The sequence below is a fragment of the Nelusetta ayraudi genome, unplaced genomic scaffold (assembly GCF_046127955.1).
Source record: "Nelusetta ayraudi isolate G7.1 ecotype Tasmania unplaced genomic scaffold, CSIRO-AGI_Nayr_v1 ptg000011l, whole genome shotgun sequence".
Classification (NCBI taxonomy): domain Eukaryota; kingdom Metazoa; phylum Chordata; class Actinopteri; order Tetraodontiformes; family Monacanthidae; genus Nelusetta; species Nelusetta ayraudi.
Genome location: NW_027466061.1, coordinates 27,535,819 through 27,555,000, shown reverse-complemented (window position 1 = coordinate 27,555,000; position 19,182 = coordinate 27,535,819). Strand labels below are relative to the sequence as shown.

At 49.1% G+C, this 19,182-nt stretch overlaps 1 protein-coding gene across 10 annotated transcripts in view; it reads left to right on the top strand.

The window, feature by feature from the left end:
- Positions 1-18,567, top strand: part of LOC142885662 (uncharacterized) — a 25,238-nt gene extending 6,671 nt beyond the window's left edge. For 2 of the 10 annotated variants that reach the window (XM_076022349.1, XM_076022351.1), the window contains 19 exons: positions 2,336-2,468; positions 3,337-3,669; positions 3,852-5,177; positions 5,745-5,954; positions 6,291-6,740; positions 6,792-6,854; positions 8,570-10,921; positions 11,098-11,523; positions 12,219-12,372; positions 13,012-13,160; positions 13,789-13,837; positions 13,925-14,249; positions 14,881-14,945; positions 15,055-15,097; positions 15,180-15,232; positions 15,945-16,065; positions 16,344-16,443; positions 16,533-16,721; positions 17,350-18,567. In XM_076022349.1, the coding sequence (XP_075878464.1) occupies positions 2,336-2,468; positions 3,337-3,669; positions 3,852-5,177; positions 5,745-5,954; positions 6,291-6,740; positions 6,792-6,854; positions 8,570-10,921; positions 11,098-11,523; positions 12,219-12,372; positions 13,012-13,160; positions 13,789-13,837; positions 13,925-14,249; positions 14,881-14,945; positions 15,055-15,097; positions 15,180-15,232; positions 15,945-16,065; positions 16,344-16,443; positions 16,533-16,721; positions 17,350-17,437 (6,629 nt within the window). In that variant the 3' untranslated portion in view covers positions 17,438-18,567. Of the gene's footprint in view, positions 1-13; positions 1,091-1,634; positions 1,695-1,779; positions 1,909-1,994; positions 2,241-2,335; positions 2,469-3,336; positions 3,670-3,851; positions 5,178-5,744; positions 5,955-6,290; positions 6,741-6,791; positions 6,855-8,569; positions 10,922-11,097; positions 11,524-12,218; positions 12,373-13,011; positions 13,161-13,788; positions 13,838-13,924; positions 14,250-14,880; positions 14,946-15,054; positions 15,098-15,179; positions 15,233-15,944; positions 16,066-16,343; positions 16,444-16,532; positions 16,722-17,349 lie in introns of all 10 variants that reach the window. The other 8 variants (XM_076022343.1, XM_076022344.1, XM_076022347.1 and 5 more) reach the window with 8 other exon arrangements.
- Positions 18,568-19,182: the final 615 nt, after the last annotated feature.

Sequence of the window (19,182 nt, the reverse complement as noted above, 5' to 3'; positions counted from 1 at the left end):
TCTGTCCGTCCAGAGCGGGATCCTCCCACCTCTGCCGTCACCTCCCGCCCCCCGCTCCCCATCGCTCCTCGACCCTCGCCGCGTCGCAGCCGCCACCCCATGGCTGCCGCCGCCGGCCCCTCCCCTCAGCCCTCCCCTGGCCCCTCCCCTCAGCCCTCCCCTCGATCCAAACACAAGAAGTTGGCCGACCTTCCGGCGTCCCAGCTCCCAGGGGCAGTTCCCCCCGCCCAGAGCTCCTCCCCCAACCCACCTCCGCCTGACGCTGCCCCGTCGCCTCAGCTTTCCCAGAATCCTCCGGCCTCTCCACCTGCATACACACACTGTCCTCCACCTGAAGAGGCTCTAGAGTCTCCTTCTGCTTCACTTCCTGCTCCAACCACCTCCTCCAAACCCTCCAAACCCTCCATTCAGCTGCCTGCCGACACCTCTCTGTCGACACCTGTAGCTCCTGTAGCTCAACCATCACCTTTACCTGTAGCACCCTTAGCTCACCCATCACCTTCACCTGTTACTCACCCATCACCCTCACCGGTAGCACCGGTAGCTGACCCGACACCTTTACCTGTAGCTCCTGTAGCTCATTCATCACCCTCACCTGTGGCTCCTGTAGCTGCTGCAGCTGCTGTAGCTCACCCATCACCCTCTCCTGCAGCTCCTGCAGGACCCATAGCTCACCCATCACACTCACCTCCAGCTCCTGTAGCTCCTGTAGCTGCTGTAGCTGCTGCAGCTGCTGTAGCTGCTGTAGCTCACCCATTACCCTCTCCTGCAGCTCCTGTAGGACCTCTAGCTCACCCATCACCCTCACCTGCAGCTCCTGTAGCTCCTGTAGCTCCTGTAGCTCCTGTAGCTGCTGCAGCTCACCCATCACCCTCACCTGTAGCTCCCACCTCCTCCGCAGCTCCAGCAAACCCCGCTGGCAGTTTAGCCACACCTCTGAGCCATGAGATCATTAGCCCCCCCGCTGCGTCTCTTCCCCCTCCACCACCCAAATTCTCCTCTCAGGCTCCGCCTACACGCCCCCCTCTGGCCCGGACCCTCTCACAGCCTCCGTCACTGCCCAAAATCTTCCAGTCAGGCTCAGGAAAAGGTACAAGCCTGTCGGCACGCCTTCAGCTAACAGATTCCATATGTGTGTGTGTGTGTGTGTGTGTGTGTGTGTGTGTGTGTGTGTGTGATGGGTTGTTTTGACCTCATTTCCCACATGATCTGAGTAAAGGATGTGCTATGCTGCTAATGTTCAGTATGCACAGAATTTTTACTGCCCGAGTGAAATCTAACCTGATTTCACAGTAATCACAAGTCTGCAGAATATCAGCCGGCTTGACAGCCAATACTAAAGCAGCATCCCTTGTGAAATGCTTTCATAACAGGGCGTCTCCTGTAAGCTTGACATTATTAGCTACACATGAGGTTCACACGGGTGCACAGAGTGCACACAGACTGCCATGGTGTATCTTTTAAATGGAGAAACGTGATTCTCTGCAGCTGAAAGGAGAGAACACGAATCACTGAGCTGAGCTGAAGGCCGTCTGTGTTTAGCGAAACAGGAATTGTTCACTTCTCATTTTCTCTTTTCATCTTTCCACCTTTCTGTCCTCGCTCATCACGCCTCCGGCCTCCACCGGTTTCAGTTGTACAACAACAGCACCCCCCAGAGGTTCTGACTGCAGATGTCCATGCTTCAGCCTCTGGTGTGAAAACTTTCCAGCGTTGCACCAAAAACCGTCTACTGCAACGTTGCGACGTCTGTTTGATAATTTTTCTCTCGTCACTTAGGCCACTCCCATATTTTCCGGCCTCATATTGTCAAGCCAGTCGCCCGTCCCTCCTCCCCTTCCCCCTTTTGTGCTGATGCTTCTCCTCCTTCAGTACCTGCTCTTCCTAAGTCTCACCCCTCTGACTCAGGTAACCACCGTCAGTCACTCCCAGGTCGTCACCATTCCCGCCCCCCCTTATCTCTTCCTCCCTGTTCCTCCTCTCCTCCTCCTCAGGTGTTCAGGGGAAGTGGCCGACCCCTGGTGGTGACCTCACCTCTGTCCCCCTGCTGAGCAGTCCCGACCTGGACGCTCTCTGCGATCCCGCTACTCCGTCTCCCACTGCCTCCCTTCCTCGCTCCTCACCTCCTCGCTCCTCCTCTATCCCCTCTGCTGCTCTGTCCTCGACCCCTCCTCCCCCTCCTCACCCTCAGCTCAACTTCCACCCTTCTGTGCGTGCTCAGACCAGTGCCGGGCGGCCAGGTAGAGCAGCCAGCAGGCCTGGAATGATTGTCTTCTCGTTCATTTTCATCATATGTCCAAAAGTTGATTGTTTCACCTCACTACTCTCTTCATAGGTTCATTGTTCCCTCTCGCTTCGGTCACTGAGGAAGGCGACTTGAGCCGAGGTGAGGGAGCTGCGCAGTCAGTCAAGAAACCCCAGGATTTGACGATGTCCATCACGGAAAAGCAGAAAACAACAAAGATCAGGTGAGCTCATGCTTGGGTTTGATGCGTAGACACAAGTTTGGCTCAGTAAGGAGACTTTGAGCCAACAGAACAAAACACTAAATCAGATAGCGGTCATGATAGCGGTAATGTGATTCAGATGATGCTGAAAGATTCAGGTGGTGGGCCGAAAGTAGAGAGCAGCTGTGGCGGAGACTGAGAAAAGTCGCTTCTGCTCAATCTTAATTCTGCTATTCAAACTGAAAATCATTTCATGTCCTGGACAGTAACTTGAGCAGCCTGGAGCGCTCAAGCGCTAGCTGGACAGACTTTACCGCTTTTCCTTCAGTCAAAGTCATTCAAGGAATTCAAGTCCTCAACTCCAAGTCAACTCCTAAAAAAACTGATGACACATGAAAACTGATGGAAAAGCTGTAAGAAAATTGTCAACGGACTGATTCTGGTCATCTTGGATTTAAAGGGACAGTTCACCCAATATTGTGCACCCACCACTGTTGATACACTGAGAAGTTTTGGTTGAACTGTCCCTTCACCGTGCCTCCCTAAGGCCTCCTGCTGCAGGTGCCCCCTGCTGGCCCAGCTGAGTGCTGCCTGAGAGCTTCACATGTGGCTGAGAGGAAGTCGCTCAATGAGTGTTTCTTGGTCCCAGTCTGTCAGTTGTCTTGTGGAGTTTTGATGTGTTGTCTCGTTCTTGATGTGGGTGCGTGTGTTTGTTTTTTTTTTGTTGCTCCGCCTCAATGCTAACATGCTGCTAACAGTAGTGTTGTGCAGCATGCATCATGTTGCGCTAGCTTGGAGGACATGTGGCGTGTGTGTGTATGGTGTCGAGGCCCCCCTGCACGCTGGCACTGCTGCTCTCAGCTTGACCTGCAGTTTTTCCGTCCCCCAGTCCCTCTTTCTCCACTTCAGAGGTGATAATAGCCCCGCCCCCTCCCTGGCCTTTCTCCTGCTCCGCCCTTCAGCACCCCTCCACCTCCGTCTTGGCGGCGTTTATCACCGTGAAACAGCCCAGTCTCGAAGCGGATGGGGGTTTGAAAAAGCCGGCCAGTCAGACAAGGGATCTTAGTGACGGCCTCGTGGCACAAAAGCCGCCGCTGGCGCAGCCCGAGCCAGACTCTGATGACATCATCATTGAGTCAGTTAGCCAGACGCAGCAGCTGGGAGGGTTGTTTTTGGAGGAGGACAAGTCTAAGACGGACACAATAAAAAGATGTCCTACGGGGTGAGTATTGACACCAGAAGACGTAAAAAAGTAAAAAACTGTTCTTGAAAAACAGCTTCTTGAAAAACAGTTCAAGAAGCAGCACTTCTGTTAAAAATAAGACCAGATCTTAAAATAAGCATGCACAGTTTAAAATGACGGCAGATTAAGGAATTAAGGAATATGATTTATCTGTTCTGCAGTCTGGAACAAAAAAACAATGAAAGGGCCCCTGGAAAAAAACTAGAGGAGGAGTTAAAGGGAGCTGCCATGGAGGAGCGGAGGCAGAAGGAGGCCTTCGCCAAACTGGAGGAGGACAGGAGGAGGAGGGAGGAGGAACAAAAATTACAGGAGCAGATGAAACATGAGGAGGAAAGGAAGAGGCTGTTGGAAGAGGAGAAGAAGAGAATCCTGGAGGAGCAGGAGGAGGCCAAGAGGGAGCGGGAGAGGAAAAAACAGGAGGAGGAGAGACTCCTGAAGGAGAAGAGGGACAAACAGGAGAAGCTGAGGGAGAAGGAAGAGAAGAGGAAGAAGCAGGAGGAAGAGGAACAGAGGAAAAAGGAGGAGGAAAGGAGGCTGGAGGAGAAGGAGAAGGAAAAGCTGAGGAGGGAGGAGGAGAGGAGGCTGGAGAAAGAGAGGTGCCTAAGGAAGATGAAAGAGGAGGAGGAGAAAAGGAGAAGTGTACTGGAGGAGCAGAGGAGGAGGAGGGAGGAAGAGAAAAGGAGGCTGCTGCTTGAAGAAGAGGAAAGGAGAATGAAGGAGCAGCAAAAGATGAAGGAGGCAGAAGAGAGGAGGAGGAAGGAGGAGGATGAGAGAAAGAAAAAGGAGGAGGAGCAGGAAAGGAGGAAAGAGGAGGAGAATAGAGTCAGAGAGGCAGAAGAGAGGAGAAAAAAGGAGAAGGAAGAAATGGAGAGAAAGAAGAAACATCTGAAGGAAGAGAATGAGAGAATATTAAAGGAGGAGAAGGAAAGGACAGAAAGGAAGAAAACGGAGGAGAAAAGATATAAAGAAGAGGAGGAGAAGATGAAAAAAGAGAGCATCCTAATCGAGCAAAAGGAGAAGATAAAACGGGAGGAAGAAGAAAGGGAGAGACGCCGCCATGAGGAAATGATGCGGCAGGAGGAAGAAAAGAGGAGAATGGAGGAAGAGAGGAACAAAAGGAAGGAGGAGGAAAGGAGGAAGGAGAAAGAAAGGAAGAGAATGGAAGAGGAGAGGAAAAAGGAAGAGCAGGAGCGGTTGCTAAGAGAAAAGACAGTGGAGGAGGAGAGGAAGAAGAGAGAGAAAGAGGAGAAGAAGATGATTGGACAGGCGAAGGAGGATGCAGCGCCCCCTATCTGCAATTTGGAGAGCAATGACGATGTGAAGAAAATCACCAACTCTGCCCTGCCTGTCTCTCCACTGCCTCCTTCACCACCAATCAAAACCAGCAGCATCACATCACCTGCTAAGGGCCCCGCCCCTCAGACCCACAACCAATCAGAAGACAGAGAAGCCAGCCTCTCACCACCTGCCCCTGACATCAGCACGTGGTGAGTTGAACCAGGCAGGAGACAAACCCAGTGTGTGTGTGTGTGTGTGTGTCAATCAGTCAGTCAATCAACCAATCAATCAATCAATCAATCAATCAATCAAATCTGATAAAGGTTGAATCATGTGTTTATTAAGTCTGTATCTCCTCTATAAAGTGATTTAGTCATTTATTTATTTTATTTATTATGTTCTTTCAAGGTCACATATTAACATTTTTTCCACATCTTTAGTTTTCACCATTCCTCCAGTTCAGCAGCGTCACCTCATTTATTGTGGTTGTGAATGAAAGTCTCTCCAGGTGTCCACTAGACTGCTGCACTTTGTGCTCATGGTTACACTCTTGCATTTTCCGAAATGTTACAAAAACTTTGGTGACCTTGAATCGAGCTTGAAAGAGCTTCTGGAGACTCTTCCTTCACGTTTTGTCTGTTTCTTCTTCTTCTTCTTTTACTTTTTCTTCTTCTTCTTCTTCTTCTTCTTCTTCTTCTTCTTCTTCTTCTTCTTCTTTTTCTTCTTCTTCTTCTTCTTCTTTTCCTCCTTTGACTTCTCTCCCTCTCCTCCTCCAGTCTGGGACGAGCCTCTCTCTTAAAGGAAGCTGCGCTGTCAGACACTGTTGACGTCAGTCCATTGGTCCACCTTGCGGTAAACTTAGAGGCTGTGGCTCCGCAGAGGCGTCATGATGCCGAGGTTCCTCTGTGGAAGCTTCTAGAGGACGGGAAAGAAAGTGTGACTGATCAGATCTCTGCCCAGGAGGGTGTGAAACCTCAGTGCGGAGGGTAAGAGTGGACAGAGGGGCCGTGTGAATTCCACAATTCCCAGAATCCCCCCCCCCAAAAAAAAACAGCAGGAACTTTGTGTGAAACATTCACTTGGTCTGTTCGCCCTCATCCCTTGAACCATTCGCTCCTGCGCCGCTGGTTTGGAACAGTTGAGAAGAGTCAGAAGTGTTGATGATTCCCATCACTTTGTGTAGTTTAGATTGTGTCTCACACCCTTCACTGCTTCCCAGCCATTTTGGAATTCTGAACCAGCATCTGTCTGTCTGTGTGTCTCTCAGAGATGCAGAAACTCGTCGTGCGACTCTTAACTCCTCTTTTCACTCTCTCTTCTAGTGAACAGAAGGAGTCTGTTAAGATGAGCGGGCAGCCAATCACAGACGAGGGCTCTCAAACACACCACGCTGCATCTGCTGCAGCAGCACCTCCTGCTCCAGCAGCTAAAGAAAAACCCAAAGAGCCAGAGGGAGCCGGCGTGAAACCAGCAACACCTGGCCACATTTCCTCAAAACAGACCGAGGATGTTCCAGAAATTCAGCCCGAACAAGTCAGCTCCTCCGGAACACCACAGCAGCAGCAGCAGCAACAGCAGCAACAGCAGCAACAGCAGCAACAGCAGCAGGCTGGAACAGAGGAGGAAGAACCGGGCCGGGGCAATCAGGAGGGTCTCCTGGGGAACCAGGAGCTGGTCAGGGAGGCTGAGAAGGAGCTGTGGGCCACCGTGGAGGAGACGGCGGTCGAAGGAAGCAAGGAGCCTAGTGAAGAGGAGCAGGAGGAGCAGCAGAAGCAGGAGGAGCAGAAGCAGGAGGAGCAGCAGAAACAGGAGGAGCAGCAGAAACAGGAGGAGCAGCAGAAGCAGGAGGAGCAGGAGAAGGAGGAGGGTGGAGGTGTGACAGGCGGGTGAGTCCGTCACATTTTTCCTTCCGGCAGCACGACTGCAGCATGTCTGCTTCTGCTCCCTGGTGCCGTGCAAAACACACACAGGAAGCAGCGGGAACTGCTTCAACTGCATGAGTCCATCTCCACCTTCACACATCTTGCTGTTCCCCTAAAACGTTTCCTGTCTCACACTGAAATGGAGCTTGAAGCCCCCCAGTGTCCACTCTGGGTATAGGCCACACTGCAGGAAATGATCCAGAATCGGATCCACTTCCTCGTTCAGTTAAGCAGCTGTGTGTGACACCTGTCGGCAGCATCTGTGTGGTCGTCGCCTGCTGTGTCTCCATACAACTCCTCTAAATGTTGCGGCACGACATCAAATAGACGTTGAATGTTATTATTAGACTGAGAAATTCTACATTCTAGACCAGGAGTGGGCAAACTTTTTAACTGGTGGGACACAATGGGTTCTAAAATTTGACAGAGTGGCCGGATTTCATTTGCAATTGACATTATGTCTATTACAAATTAACAAAAGAGTTACAACAACACTCTTTACTGAAATTGCTCTTAAAACACTGAAATGAATGGATGAAATACAGCTAATTTATGACTTACTTGCTATTAACATAATTTCTTCAAGTTCGCCGGGCCGGATTAAAAAGCTTAACGGGCCGCATATGGCCCCTGGGCCGTAGTTTGCCCATGTCTGTTCTAGACTATTAGCCTGGTTGGATTTTCCTGGAGTTGTCCGTAGTTCTGCGTGGAAAGAGGCCAAAAAAATGGAAAATTATTGACTTCTATTACTATGTTTGTATGTTTGTGTATGTGTGTGTGTCAGCGGCGAGATATTGCGTGCACACACGGAGGCAGGCGTGTGTGTCGCAGGGCAGCAGCAGGGGGCGCCGGCTGGCTTCCTGTCAGGCGTCGTCTGTGTTTTGTACAAGGGGTGAGTGTCTCTGTCTGCTTGTCTCCACTGTGAGGTGCACCAGAGCAGCAGCAGCAGGTGAAGTAGGTGTCAGTGTTCACACCCCTGCAGGTTGAGGTTTCTAACGTCACCTGTTTTTTTTATATAGTTGTTGTTTTGCCGTCAGCATGTTTTACTGTCCTCAGCCTGTGGATCCTTGTTTCGGTTGTTGAGTGATTCCTCAGATTTTTTTCCCCGCTCGGTTGTTGTTCTCATTAGAGTTGGTTGTCTTCCTGTTCATTCCTTCCATTCAGTCTGCATGAGGCCTGGGTGCTGGAATTGGAATCACTCTGGTTGTTGGGTCATCGTCAAAGGCGTGCGTGTGGCAGGATAGTCGTCATGTTTGCATGACTCGGCATGCTCCTCACTCGCCAAGGCCTCCAGTGGGACCAGTTAACGCTACAAACACTCAACTGGGTGCCAGTTCAGCTGATGAGTTGAGTTTCGTGTCACTGGGCCTCAGCTGGGTTCACAAGCTGGACATATTGTTTTAGTTGATTCCAGCTGGACTGTTGTTGTCTGCATGACAAAGTGTTTGGCTCGGTCACTGTGCCAGCGGTGATGAATGCTCACGGGAGCTTTTTTCCGTTCTGTTGTGCTCTTGGCTGGGAAAAAGTGTGCATTTGGTGGCTCCCAGTGAATGTTTCCTCCGTGTGCTTTGGACCCGCACCAAGACAAAGTCTGAATCTGCCGAGCATGATGTCTGGCTTTCTGCTGAGGTCATCGTCTGTGTCCCGGTTCCCCCTGACCCTGGTGTCTGTCCCTTCAGCTACCAGACGGTGGCCTCCATCCTGCACACCGCTGAAGAGTCACACAGCGACTTTGCCGAACGGCAGCGTCCAATCAAGAGCGTCGATGACGGACAGAGACAGGATTCTTTGTCTGAAAAGGTGGGAACTGCACTCGCTCCCACGGATGTGGACGTCCCTCCTCCGACGGCCTTCCGGGACTCTGGTCCCAGCGGGAACGTAGGAGAGACGAGTGAAGTGTGCGTGGAACCGGAGCGAGTTCCCTCCTCAGAGCTAAGCCTGGTGGCCAGTCTGAGACTAGCAGCCAGAGAGCAGGAGAGGGAGAGGAGGAGAAGAGAGATGGAAGAGGAGGAAGAGAGGAGGGAGGGAGAGAGGAGGAGGGAGAGAGAAAGTATAGAGAGGGAGGAGAGAGAGAGAAGAGCGAGGGAGGAAAGGGAGAGGAAGGAAAAAGAGATAAGAGATAGGGAGGAAAGGGAGAGGAAGGAAAAGGAGATGAGAGATAGGGAGGAAAGGGAGAGGAAGGAAAAGGAGATGAGAGATAGGGAGGAAAGGGAGAGGAAGGAAAAGGAGATGAGAGATAGGGAGGAAAGGGAGAGGAAGGAAAAGGAGATGAGAGATAGGGAGGAAAGGGAGAGGAAGGAAAAGGAGATGAGAGATAGGGAGGAAAGGGAGAGGAGAGCAAGGGAGGAAAGAGAGATGAAGGAAAGGGAGAGGAGGGAAAGAGAGAGAAAGGAGAGGGAGGAAAGGGAGAGGAAGGAAAAAGAGAGAAGAGACAGGGAGGAAAGGGAGAGGAGAGTAAGGGAGGAAAGAGAGATGAAGGAACGGGAGAGGAGGGAGAGAGAGAGAAAGGAGAGGGAGGAAAACGAGAAGAAGGAAAGGGAGAGGAGAGAGAGGGAAGAAAGAGAAAGGAAGGAAACCAAGAAGAAAGAAAGAGAGAGGAGGGACATTGAGGAAAGACAGAGGAAGCAAAAGGAGGAAAACGAGAGGAGAGAGAGGGACGAACAAGAAAGAAAGGAAAGAGAACAGAAGGAAATGGAGAGGAGGGTGAGGGAAGACAGAGAGAGGAAGGAAAGGGAGGAAAATGAGAGGAAGGAACGAGAGAGGAGGGACATTGAGGAACGACAGAGGAAGCAAAAGGAGGAAAACGAGAGGAGAGAGAGGGAGGAAAGAATGAGGATAGAAAGGGAGGAAAGAGAACAGAAGGAAATGGAGAGGAGGGCGAGGGAAGACAGAGAGAGGAAGGAAAGGGAGGAAAATGAGAGGAAGGAACGAGAGAGGAGGGACATTGAGGAAAGACAGAGGAAGCAAAAGGAGGAAAACGAGAGGAGAGAGAGGGAGGAAAGAATGAGGATACAAAGGGAGGAAAATGACAAGAAGGAAAGAGAGAGGAGAGAGAGGGAAGAAAGAGGAAAGAGGGAGGAAAATGAGAGGAGAGAGAGGGAAGAAAGAGAGAAGAAGCAAAGGGAGGAAAATGAGAGGAAGGACAGAGAGAGGATGCAAAGGGAGGAAAACGAGAGGAGAGAAAGGAAGGAAAGAGAGAGGAGGAAAAGGGAGGAAAATGAGAGGAAGGAAAAAGAGAGGAGGGAGATGGAGGAAAGAGAAGGGGAGGAAAGGGAGGAAAACGAGAGGAGAGAGAGGAAGCAAAGGGAGGAAAACGAGAGAAGAGAGAAGAGGGAGAGGGAGGAAAGAGAAAGGAGAGAGAGGGAAGTAATAGAGAGGAAGCAAAGGGAGGAAAATGAGAGGAAAGAGAGAGAGAGGAGGGAGATGCAGGAAAGGGAGAAAAAAGAGATGGAGGAAAGAGAAATGAAGGAAAAAGAGAGGGATGAAAGTAACAGGAGATTGAGGGAGGAAAGAGAGAGGAGGGAGGGCCAAGAGAAGGAGAGGGTGAGGAGGGAAGAAGAAGAGAGGAAGAAGCTACAGCAAGAGAGAGAAGAAATGGAGGCGAAGGAACAGTTGGAGAAAGACAAGAAGCAACGCCGTGAGAGAGAAAAGCACCAGGAGGAGGAAGAGGGGCGAGAGGTGGTGAAGGAGTTCAGACCCACAAAAGAGGAAAAGTGTGGTGGTCAGACAAGAGAGGAGAGCCGAGGAGTCAAAGTCCAGAGAGACGACTGGCCTCCTCTGAGGGAGGCAGAGCTGGACGACATTGCGTCTGACGAGGGCGAATGCCAGCCGCTTCCCAGATCAGTGACAGCCCAGTGGGTCCCAGCGGCCCGACCAGTCAGCACAACCCAGTCTGCTGCTGGTCTGAGATCAGTGCCACCGTCCATCCCTCAGTGGCTGAGGCAGGTGGAGCCGCAGCAGGAGGAGGTGGAGTTTGAGGTGGGCCAGGAGGACCTGGGCTCCATCTGGCTGGCTGAGCTCTACATGGGAGGGTAAGTAGAGGGCTGGCCCGGGTGGGAGGAGGTCTTCAGGCATGGTTGCATGAAAATAAAGCAACAGAAGAAGAGGAAGAAATGTTGTTCCATGGTGTGAAGATCCTAAACAACAAACTGCAGGAGTTGCTGGACTTGCAGCTCTCTGAAATCATCTCCCTGTATTCTGTCTTCAGTCCAGAACGCCCATTCCCAACTCCCACCCAGACCCAGCCCTCATCACTTCCCCCTAGTGGACAAACCTGTGAGCCCGACTCTGCTGTTGCTGCTACTGGCAGGAGGAGCTGGAGACTCCTGCACGGTGCTGGACAGACCTCTGACCCTCCGGTCGCCTCTGGTCCCAGTCTGTCCAGCAGGGAGCGAGAGCTGAGAGAAGAGGAGCAGCTCCTATTGGCTAAAATCCATCAGCTGACCGGTGATGCGTCGCGGCGGCCTCGCAGCATGAAGCGTCTGGTCCCCGGCCCTTTTGAAATCCTCTCTGATGACACGCAGCTCGTCAGCTCGGCTCCCCCTCCTGGTGACGTGTGGGAAACGCCTTTGACCACAGCACCAGAGCCGCCGGCCAATCACACGGGGCGGTTGACTGTGGTAGAAGCAGAGGTGTAAGTCAGTGTGCGCCGTCTGCTCAGTCTTGTGCTTGTGGCGGAACTCGTTGTCGGATCCCGTCAGCACGTTGTGCTCACTGCTGCTTTTTAATTCCTTAAATGAGCCGAGTTTGTCGAGTTTGTGGAGACATTTGAAGTGAAAAGTTTGTAAATGGGAGTTTGGACACCTGTGAACCTCATTATCCCACACCTCCATGCTGTGAGTGGAGACGCTGAGCTTTAACTGGCCTGCCAGCGGCTTCAAACGATGCTGATGCTGGTCAGAAAACCTGAAGGTCCCACATTCTTCCAAACTGACTTGATTGGCTGGAGTCTGGGATGAAGAATAAAAAGCTGAAATGAAATGAGTGGAGAGTGTGGGACCTCTGGGACAGTGACTCTCAACCTTCTCAACCCCCCTGCAGATTTTTGATCCACCCTGAGAACCCTTTTTTTCACTGACCCCTTGCAATTCCATTGCATTGAGAACCATTGCACTAAAATGATCTCTGCCAGGCCTTTTGTGTGTGTGAGTGGGTTTAGAAAGACTTTGTTCCTAGTAGTTGGTTGATTTGGAAGCTGGCTGGACATAGGAGATGCTGTCCGTCTTGATCTTGACCCGCCTGCATGTAGCCGACCGGTCCACCTCTCAGGAACCTCCTGCATCACCGGCATAACTTTGTTTAATTTTCCACGATGTTTGCGACTTCCAGGGCTAAAGGTCCGCAGGGCGACTCATCCACCTCACAGACGATGTCGTCCCGACTCCCAACGTTACCAGAGGAAGAAACCTCGGAGCCGAAGAAGGCCGTCGGTCCTGTTGCGGCGCTGCGAGAAGCAGCCGACGGGAAGGACGATACTGCCGAGGTAAGAATCCACATGCAGAAGGTGTTGCCAACTCTCCAGTAAGAAAAGTAGCTATTGGCTGTCCTGACAGTCGCTAGAAGTCGCGAAAGGACGTTATCACCCAATTTTGCATAATAGTCCATGCACATGAAATTGTAATGGACAGTGTAGGGAGAAAAGTGGCGCGAGGAAAGACTAATAAACATGTTTAATATATTTAGGACTACAAATGAACTTCTTCTCTGGCAGAGTGGCTTCTTTTTTTCTTCTTAAATTTGGCTTGGTTTTTAACCTTTATGACTTTATGGACCACATAGGTGGATCATTGACTAACAAGTGAGAAGTAAAACTAGCATAGGGGCAACCATCATCATCGTAATAAGTAACTATTTTAACCAGAACATTGGAAACATAAAAACCAGTCTACAGTAAAACACAGTGCGATCAGCACGATTTGTGAGCAGGTCAGAGGAATGCAGAAGGCAGAACAAGTCGCTAGAATTGCCAATAGTCACGTTTCTGAAAGAAAAACAAAACACAAGAGGGCGCTGAATACAGGCCAAATATAGCGACACGTCACTAAAAGTTTCCGACACTGCACCCACACAGACTCCCTCCCTCCCTCTCTGTCTCCTTCCTTCTCCTCACTCGCCTTGCCAGGACCTGGTGAACTCCAGCCAGTCGCTGCTGCAGTGGTGCAAGGACATCACCAACCAGTACCGCCCGGTCAAGGTCACCAACTTCAGCACGTCGTGGAGGAACGGCCTGGCCTTCTGCGCCATCCTGCACCACTTCCACCCGGAGAAGATGTAGGTCACGCCACACTCTGGACTCCAGTCACACATTTGCTGTGACAAGTTTGCTGTTTTTTTTATTGGATTGGCTCACTTTGGAGTCTCAAGAGAAAAGTAGACCAATGACACAAAGAGGATCTGTGAGAAAGGAAATACAAAAAAAGATGAATAGAGAGAGGCGACACGGTGGCGCAGTGGTTAGCGCTGCCGCCTCAGAAGGTCGTGGGTTCGATTCCGGGTCCCGGGCCTGGGACCTTTCTGTGTGGAGTTTGAATGTTCTCCCCGTGTCTGCGTGGGTTCTCTCCGGGTACTCCGGCTTCCTCCCACACTCCAAAAACATGCATGTGAGCATTCTAAATTGTCCATAGGTGTGTGTGTGAGTGTGAATGGTTGTTTGTCTCTATGTGGCCCTGAGATGAACTGGCGACTTGTCCAGGGTGTCACCCTGCCTTCACCCTAAGACAGCTGGGATAGGCTCCAGCAGACCCCCATAACCCTGAATAGGAATAAGCAGGTATAGAAGATGAATGAATGAATGAATGAATAGAGAGAGAGAGAGAGATAGAACATAGAAAAAACAGATGTAATGATTCACAATCGTCACCTGAATATTAAAATTGAATTATTTTCTTCATCTCTTCAGCGATTTTGACCAGCTCAACCCTCATGACATCAAAATCAACAACAAGAAGGTAAGAACCTGGATGCGGGTTCACACCATGTGCTGCGCCCTGGTGGATGATGGGAGTTGTGGTCTTCACCGTGTCTTCTCCAACCAGGCCTTCGACGGCTTCGAGGCGCTGGGCATCTCGCGCCTGCTGGAGCCGTCCGACATGGTGCTGCTGTCCGTCCCCGACCGGCTCATCGTCATGACCTACCTCAGCCAGATCCGCTCGCACTTCACCCACCAGGAGCTCAGCGTACTGCAGATCGAGCGCAACAGCAGCCAGACCAGCTACGGCCCCGCCCCCTCTGGCCCCGCCCCCTCCGACGTGGACGCCGCCGCGTTCTGCATGGCCCGACTCAACGAAGGCGTGAGCCTGGAGGAGGGAGGCAGCAGCACGCTGGCCGTCCCGGCGCCAAGGGCCCACCGCCTCATCAAAGGTGTCGCTTCTCCACTAGAATCCTACTGTTCTGCCATTTGATTTGACACAGGCGCGTTTGTTCAAAGTGACAGACAAAGCAAGCAGGAATTTAGACTGGAGGGGAAAACCTTCGTAAGTGCCTGAGCGCCTAACCAATGATTTGTTCTCACGTTCATTTGAGTCCCAGTGCTCAGACACTTGGGGATTCTGTGAGCATTTCTTTGTGTTTTATTTTAACCAAACAGATCAGATAGTCAACCACACAAAAAAAAAAATCAGAGGATGACAACAAGAAAAGAAAGAGAGAAAGAAATGCAAAGAAGAAGGGAAAGTGCAGTGAGTCTCCAGAGACGTTTGGAATGTGCAGCAGAGGCGGCAGTTCATGAGAAGAAGGAGACGAGCAGAAGAAAAACATGTTGTTAAATCAAGTTCCCGGCACCTCCAGAGATCCTGCTGCACTCCCACCAGTCCCACCAGTCCCACCAGTCCCACAGACACTGAAGGCAGTTTGCCCTGCTGTGTGATGGAGTGATGCAGCGCTGGAGGCGACTGAGGGGGCGGAGTCAGCGGACTGCCTGCAGAGCTCACTGGCTGTGATTCAGAGTGAGGGAAAAAATAATCACTCTTCTTCTTCCTCTGTTTTTGGGCAGATGAGGCAGCGACCCCAGTGCCTCCACCGAGGTCCTTGAACAAAGCAGTCAAGCCTGAATCTCAGGTAAACATCCCCGTCGGTGTCGTCGCAGAAAATTCTTTCTCGATGCATCGGTTCAAACGTTAACGATCCTTCTCCTCTTCCTCCCGACATCGGTGTCTCTTCACCGAAGGCCGAGGACTCATCAGCCACACCACACGGCTCTCATAAAGCAGGTGAGCTTTTAATTCTGACCTCCAGTCACGTCAACCTGCTCCACCTCTCGACTTTTCATTTATTTGTGTCTGCTGTGTGCAGAGCTGCAGAGTTCGGCCCATGTCCCGCCTCCCAAACAGGAAGAGGAAACCATGGTCAGTGCTGCGTTCCCTCGGCTTTTCCCCATTTTCTCTCTGGAATATTTTGTCATTAAAGGTCCCATATTGTGCACAAGATTTTCACTTTGGCTGTAAACAGAGGGCTAAAGATCAAGACAGAAGAAAAAGATTTTTTTTGAATAAATGTTCCTGAATGAGTAGGTGATTAACTAAATAAAGAAATGAATATATAGTGTAAATAAGTAAATAAAACATTCAATATTTCAGTGTGTATGTAAAAAAAAATAGCTCATTGTTAAAAAAAAACAAAAAACAAACAGCACACAGGTGTAGTTTCCCAATTTGGGATCAATAAAGTACAATGCTATTCTCGGATATTTTGTTGCACCAAGTTTCTAAAAAGCTTCTCCAAGACGTCTCAGACATTAAATTGTAAAAGTTATGCTCCAGTTTGATCTTGCAGTGAATGTTGCAGCACCATTTCTCTGAGGTAGCATCAATGTTTAAAAGACCTTCTAAATATGGGACCCTTAACGTGATTAGAAAAAACAAACAACCAAACATGCGCAAAACATTCTTCATGACACTGTTTGATTTTCACTCTCTAACTTTTGACCCTCCTCTCCTTTTCCCTCTTTTCTTTTTCCCTGCCACGCCACTCCTTTATCTATGTTTTATTGTATTATTGTTTGTTTGCTTGCTTTTGTGCGTGCCGTGTGTGTGTGTATGTGATGGTGCGGGGGGTCAGTGTCTGCAGGACACCAGCCAGTATGTGCTGAGCGAGCTAGAGGCATTGGAGGCGGAACAGAAGCACATCGACAGCAGGGCAGCAGTGGTGGAGCGACGACTGCGCAGCCTCATGGAGACAGGTGATCACAAGCTGGGCACGTTTTCATCCTGTGCACGGCACCCTGTGAGGAGATCAGCCCCTTGTGACATCACAGGGAGGGAGCCGAGAAGAACAGCTGAGAGCTGAGAAGTGCCAACTCTGAGCGCAGGGAATCAACCACTCATAATTTGTGTGTGTGTGTGTGTGTGTTTGTGTGTGTGCGCGCGCGTGTGTGTGTGTGTGTGTGTGTGTGTGTGTGTGTGTGTGTGTGTGTGTGTGTGTGCGTGCGTGTTTTGCGATGGTGAACACTATAAACAGGAAGTGACCGTGATGAAGAGGAGAGGCTGATCCAGGAGTGGTTCATGCTGGTGAACAAGAAGAATGCCCTGATACGGAGACAGGACAACCTGGAGCTGCTGTAAGACAACACACACACACACACACACACACACACACACACACACACACAGGCGTGTTGTGTTGACGTGCCTGTATGTGCGTCTGCAGGCAGGAGGAGCAGGACCTGGAGCGGAGGTTCGAGCTGCTGACCCGGGAGCTGCGGGTCATGATGGCCATCGAGGACTGGCAGAAGTCCTCCACTCACCAGCAGAGGGAGCAGCTGCTCCTCCAGGAGCTGGTGTCTCTGGTCAACCAGCGGGACGAGATCATCCGGGACATCGACGCCAAAGAGCGAGGGTGAGTCCTGCCAATCAGAGGTGGCAAAGTATTCACATTCTGTACTTAAGTAAGAGTACACACACGGGCGTAAGGAAATACTTTGGTTAAAGTAAAAGTATTGTTTCAAATACTTTTCTGATGTTCTTTTGCCATTAGTGAAACACTACATTGGTTGATAATTTTGCAAAATAAATAAGTTTATGATAGCTTTGGTAAATATAGTATAATATAATAGTAACGACCAGTGAGCCATAATTAGATGTTTACACTCTTAATAACAATTACCAATGTTATTTTTTTACATTTTTATTTGTGTACTGAAAACATACTGAACAGTGACCCCAAAGCCGAGGTACTGTAAAATAATATTTCAAACACTTGTAAACACAACAGAAACAAGCCTGTTTTTCCAATGTAAGGAGTAGAAAGTTCAGATATTTGTGTACAAATGTAGGGAGTCAAAATAAAAAATCATCAGAAAAATAAATACTCAAGTAAGGTACAGATACATAAAAAAAAAAAACTACTTAAGTACAATAACAAACTATTTGTACTTCTGGCCAATCACAGCCCAGCGTTTCGCTTTATGCAAATGATTGTAGCACCTTTAAACTGTGTGTGTGTGTGTGTGTGTGTGCGTTGGCAGGGCGCTGGAGGAGGACGAGAGGCTAGAGCGCGGCCTAGAGATGAGACGGAGGAAGTACAGCAGCAAGGAGAAGTGTGTTGTCCAGTGACGGGTTGAGGGAGGCGGAGTCACCGGACTCGACCTTCTTCCTTGTGATTCATTTTATTGTTTTGCACATGACTTGAAGACAACAGGAGCCTGTTTCCAGTCAGTGCCTGGCTGCTGGCTGCGTCTCCTCCTGAGTGAAACTGTTTGACATCGTTCTCACTTTTCTTGTGTTTTTATTTATTTAACTTATGTGTCAAATTGTCTCCGACATCTTTTGCACATGCACAGTTTTATTTTGTGTGTGTGTCTGTTTAGTATTGAAGCACTGACTTTCCTGAAATAGTTTTTTTTTTAGCAGAACTTTTACAATGCTTGCAAAACTTTTACAGGACTTTGTTTTACGACTGCAGTGGTGAAAATTAATTCAGCTGCTGCTCCGATGTGCCTTGCCAAAAAAAAAAACACACAAAATGCTGGCAGCATGCCAACGCTTTCAGATGTTAACACAACAAATGATCACCTTCCTGAAAAAGGGGCCTCAGTCATTTTTTGAACATTTTTTTTTCCAGCTTAAATCCTGTTCTCATGATGATTTCATTCATTTTATGGTGATTTCTGAAAAAAATGACTCAGGCTATTAATTGAAGATGGTGTTGAAATTATATATATATATATATATATATATATATATATGTGTATACATATATATATATATATATATGTGTATATATATATATATATATAGATATAGATATAGATATCAAGTGACTTGGTTTTAATTAAAAAAAATTTAAGAAAAATAAATATTGAAAAATACAGTTTTTTTGTGTATATATATATATATATATATATATATATATATATATATATATATATATATATATATATATATATATATATATATATATATATTTATTTATTTTTTTTTTTTTTTTTTAAATAGAAAAAAGCCATGAGCTGGACTCACAATCATAAGGAAATAAACCAGAAACAGTTTTAGATTGAGTATTTTTTAAGGATCCACCAGTTGTTTACCAGTTTAAAGTGTTTCTGTTGTGTTGCTTTGTCGCCTGTTGACTACTGTGTGCATGCCTTAATAACGAGTGCTCCACTGTATTCCTTTCAAACACTTTTTAACCTGGTGTTTGCTGTCTGTATTTATACAAAAAAATAAATACTTTTGTTTGTGCACTTTCAGCTTCAGTGGCAGTTTTACTTCCTTTTGTACATACTGCTGCAGGTCACGGGATCCATCCATCCATCCATCCATCCATCCATTTTCAATACCCGCTTCCTCCTGGACTCAGAGTTGCAGGGGTCTGCTGGAGCCTATCCCAGCTGTCATAGGGTGAAGGCAGGGTGACACCCTGGACAAGTCGCCAGTTCATCGCAGGGCCACATAGAGACAAACAACCATTCACACTCACACACACACCTACGGACAATTTAGAGTTTCCAATTCACCTCACATGCATGTTTTTGGAGAGAACCCACTTAGACACAGAGAGAACATTCAAACTCCACACAGAAAGGTCCCAGGCCCGAGCAAACCAGCTGTGTTTCAGGTCAAGGTGCGGGTCCGGTTCTGTGCCTGCCAGACCTCGGCCCCCCGTCACAAGCACCAGTCACAATGCCTTTCTACCTGATGGGGTCGCTGCTCTTTCTGCTGCTGCTTTTCCCGCTGATGGAAACTTTTCTCTTTCTTTTCTCCAGTCTGCCACTTGGCTCCCCATCAGTCTGAGAGTCATTATTTGGCATTAACCGACTATTAGCTATTTTCATTTCATTGTTGCATCTATTGTTATT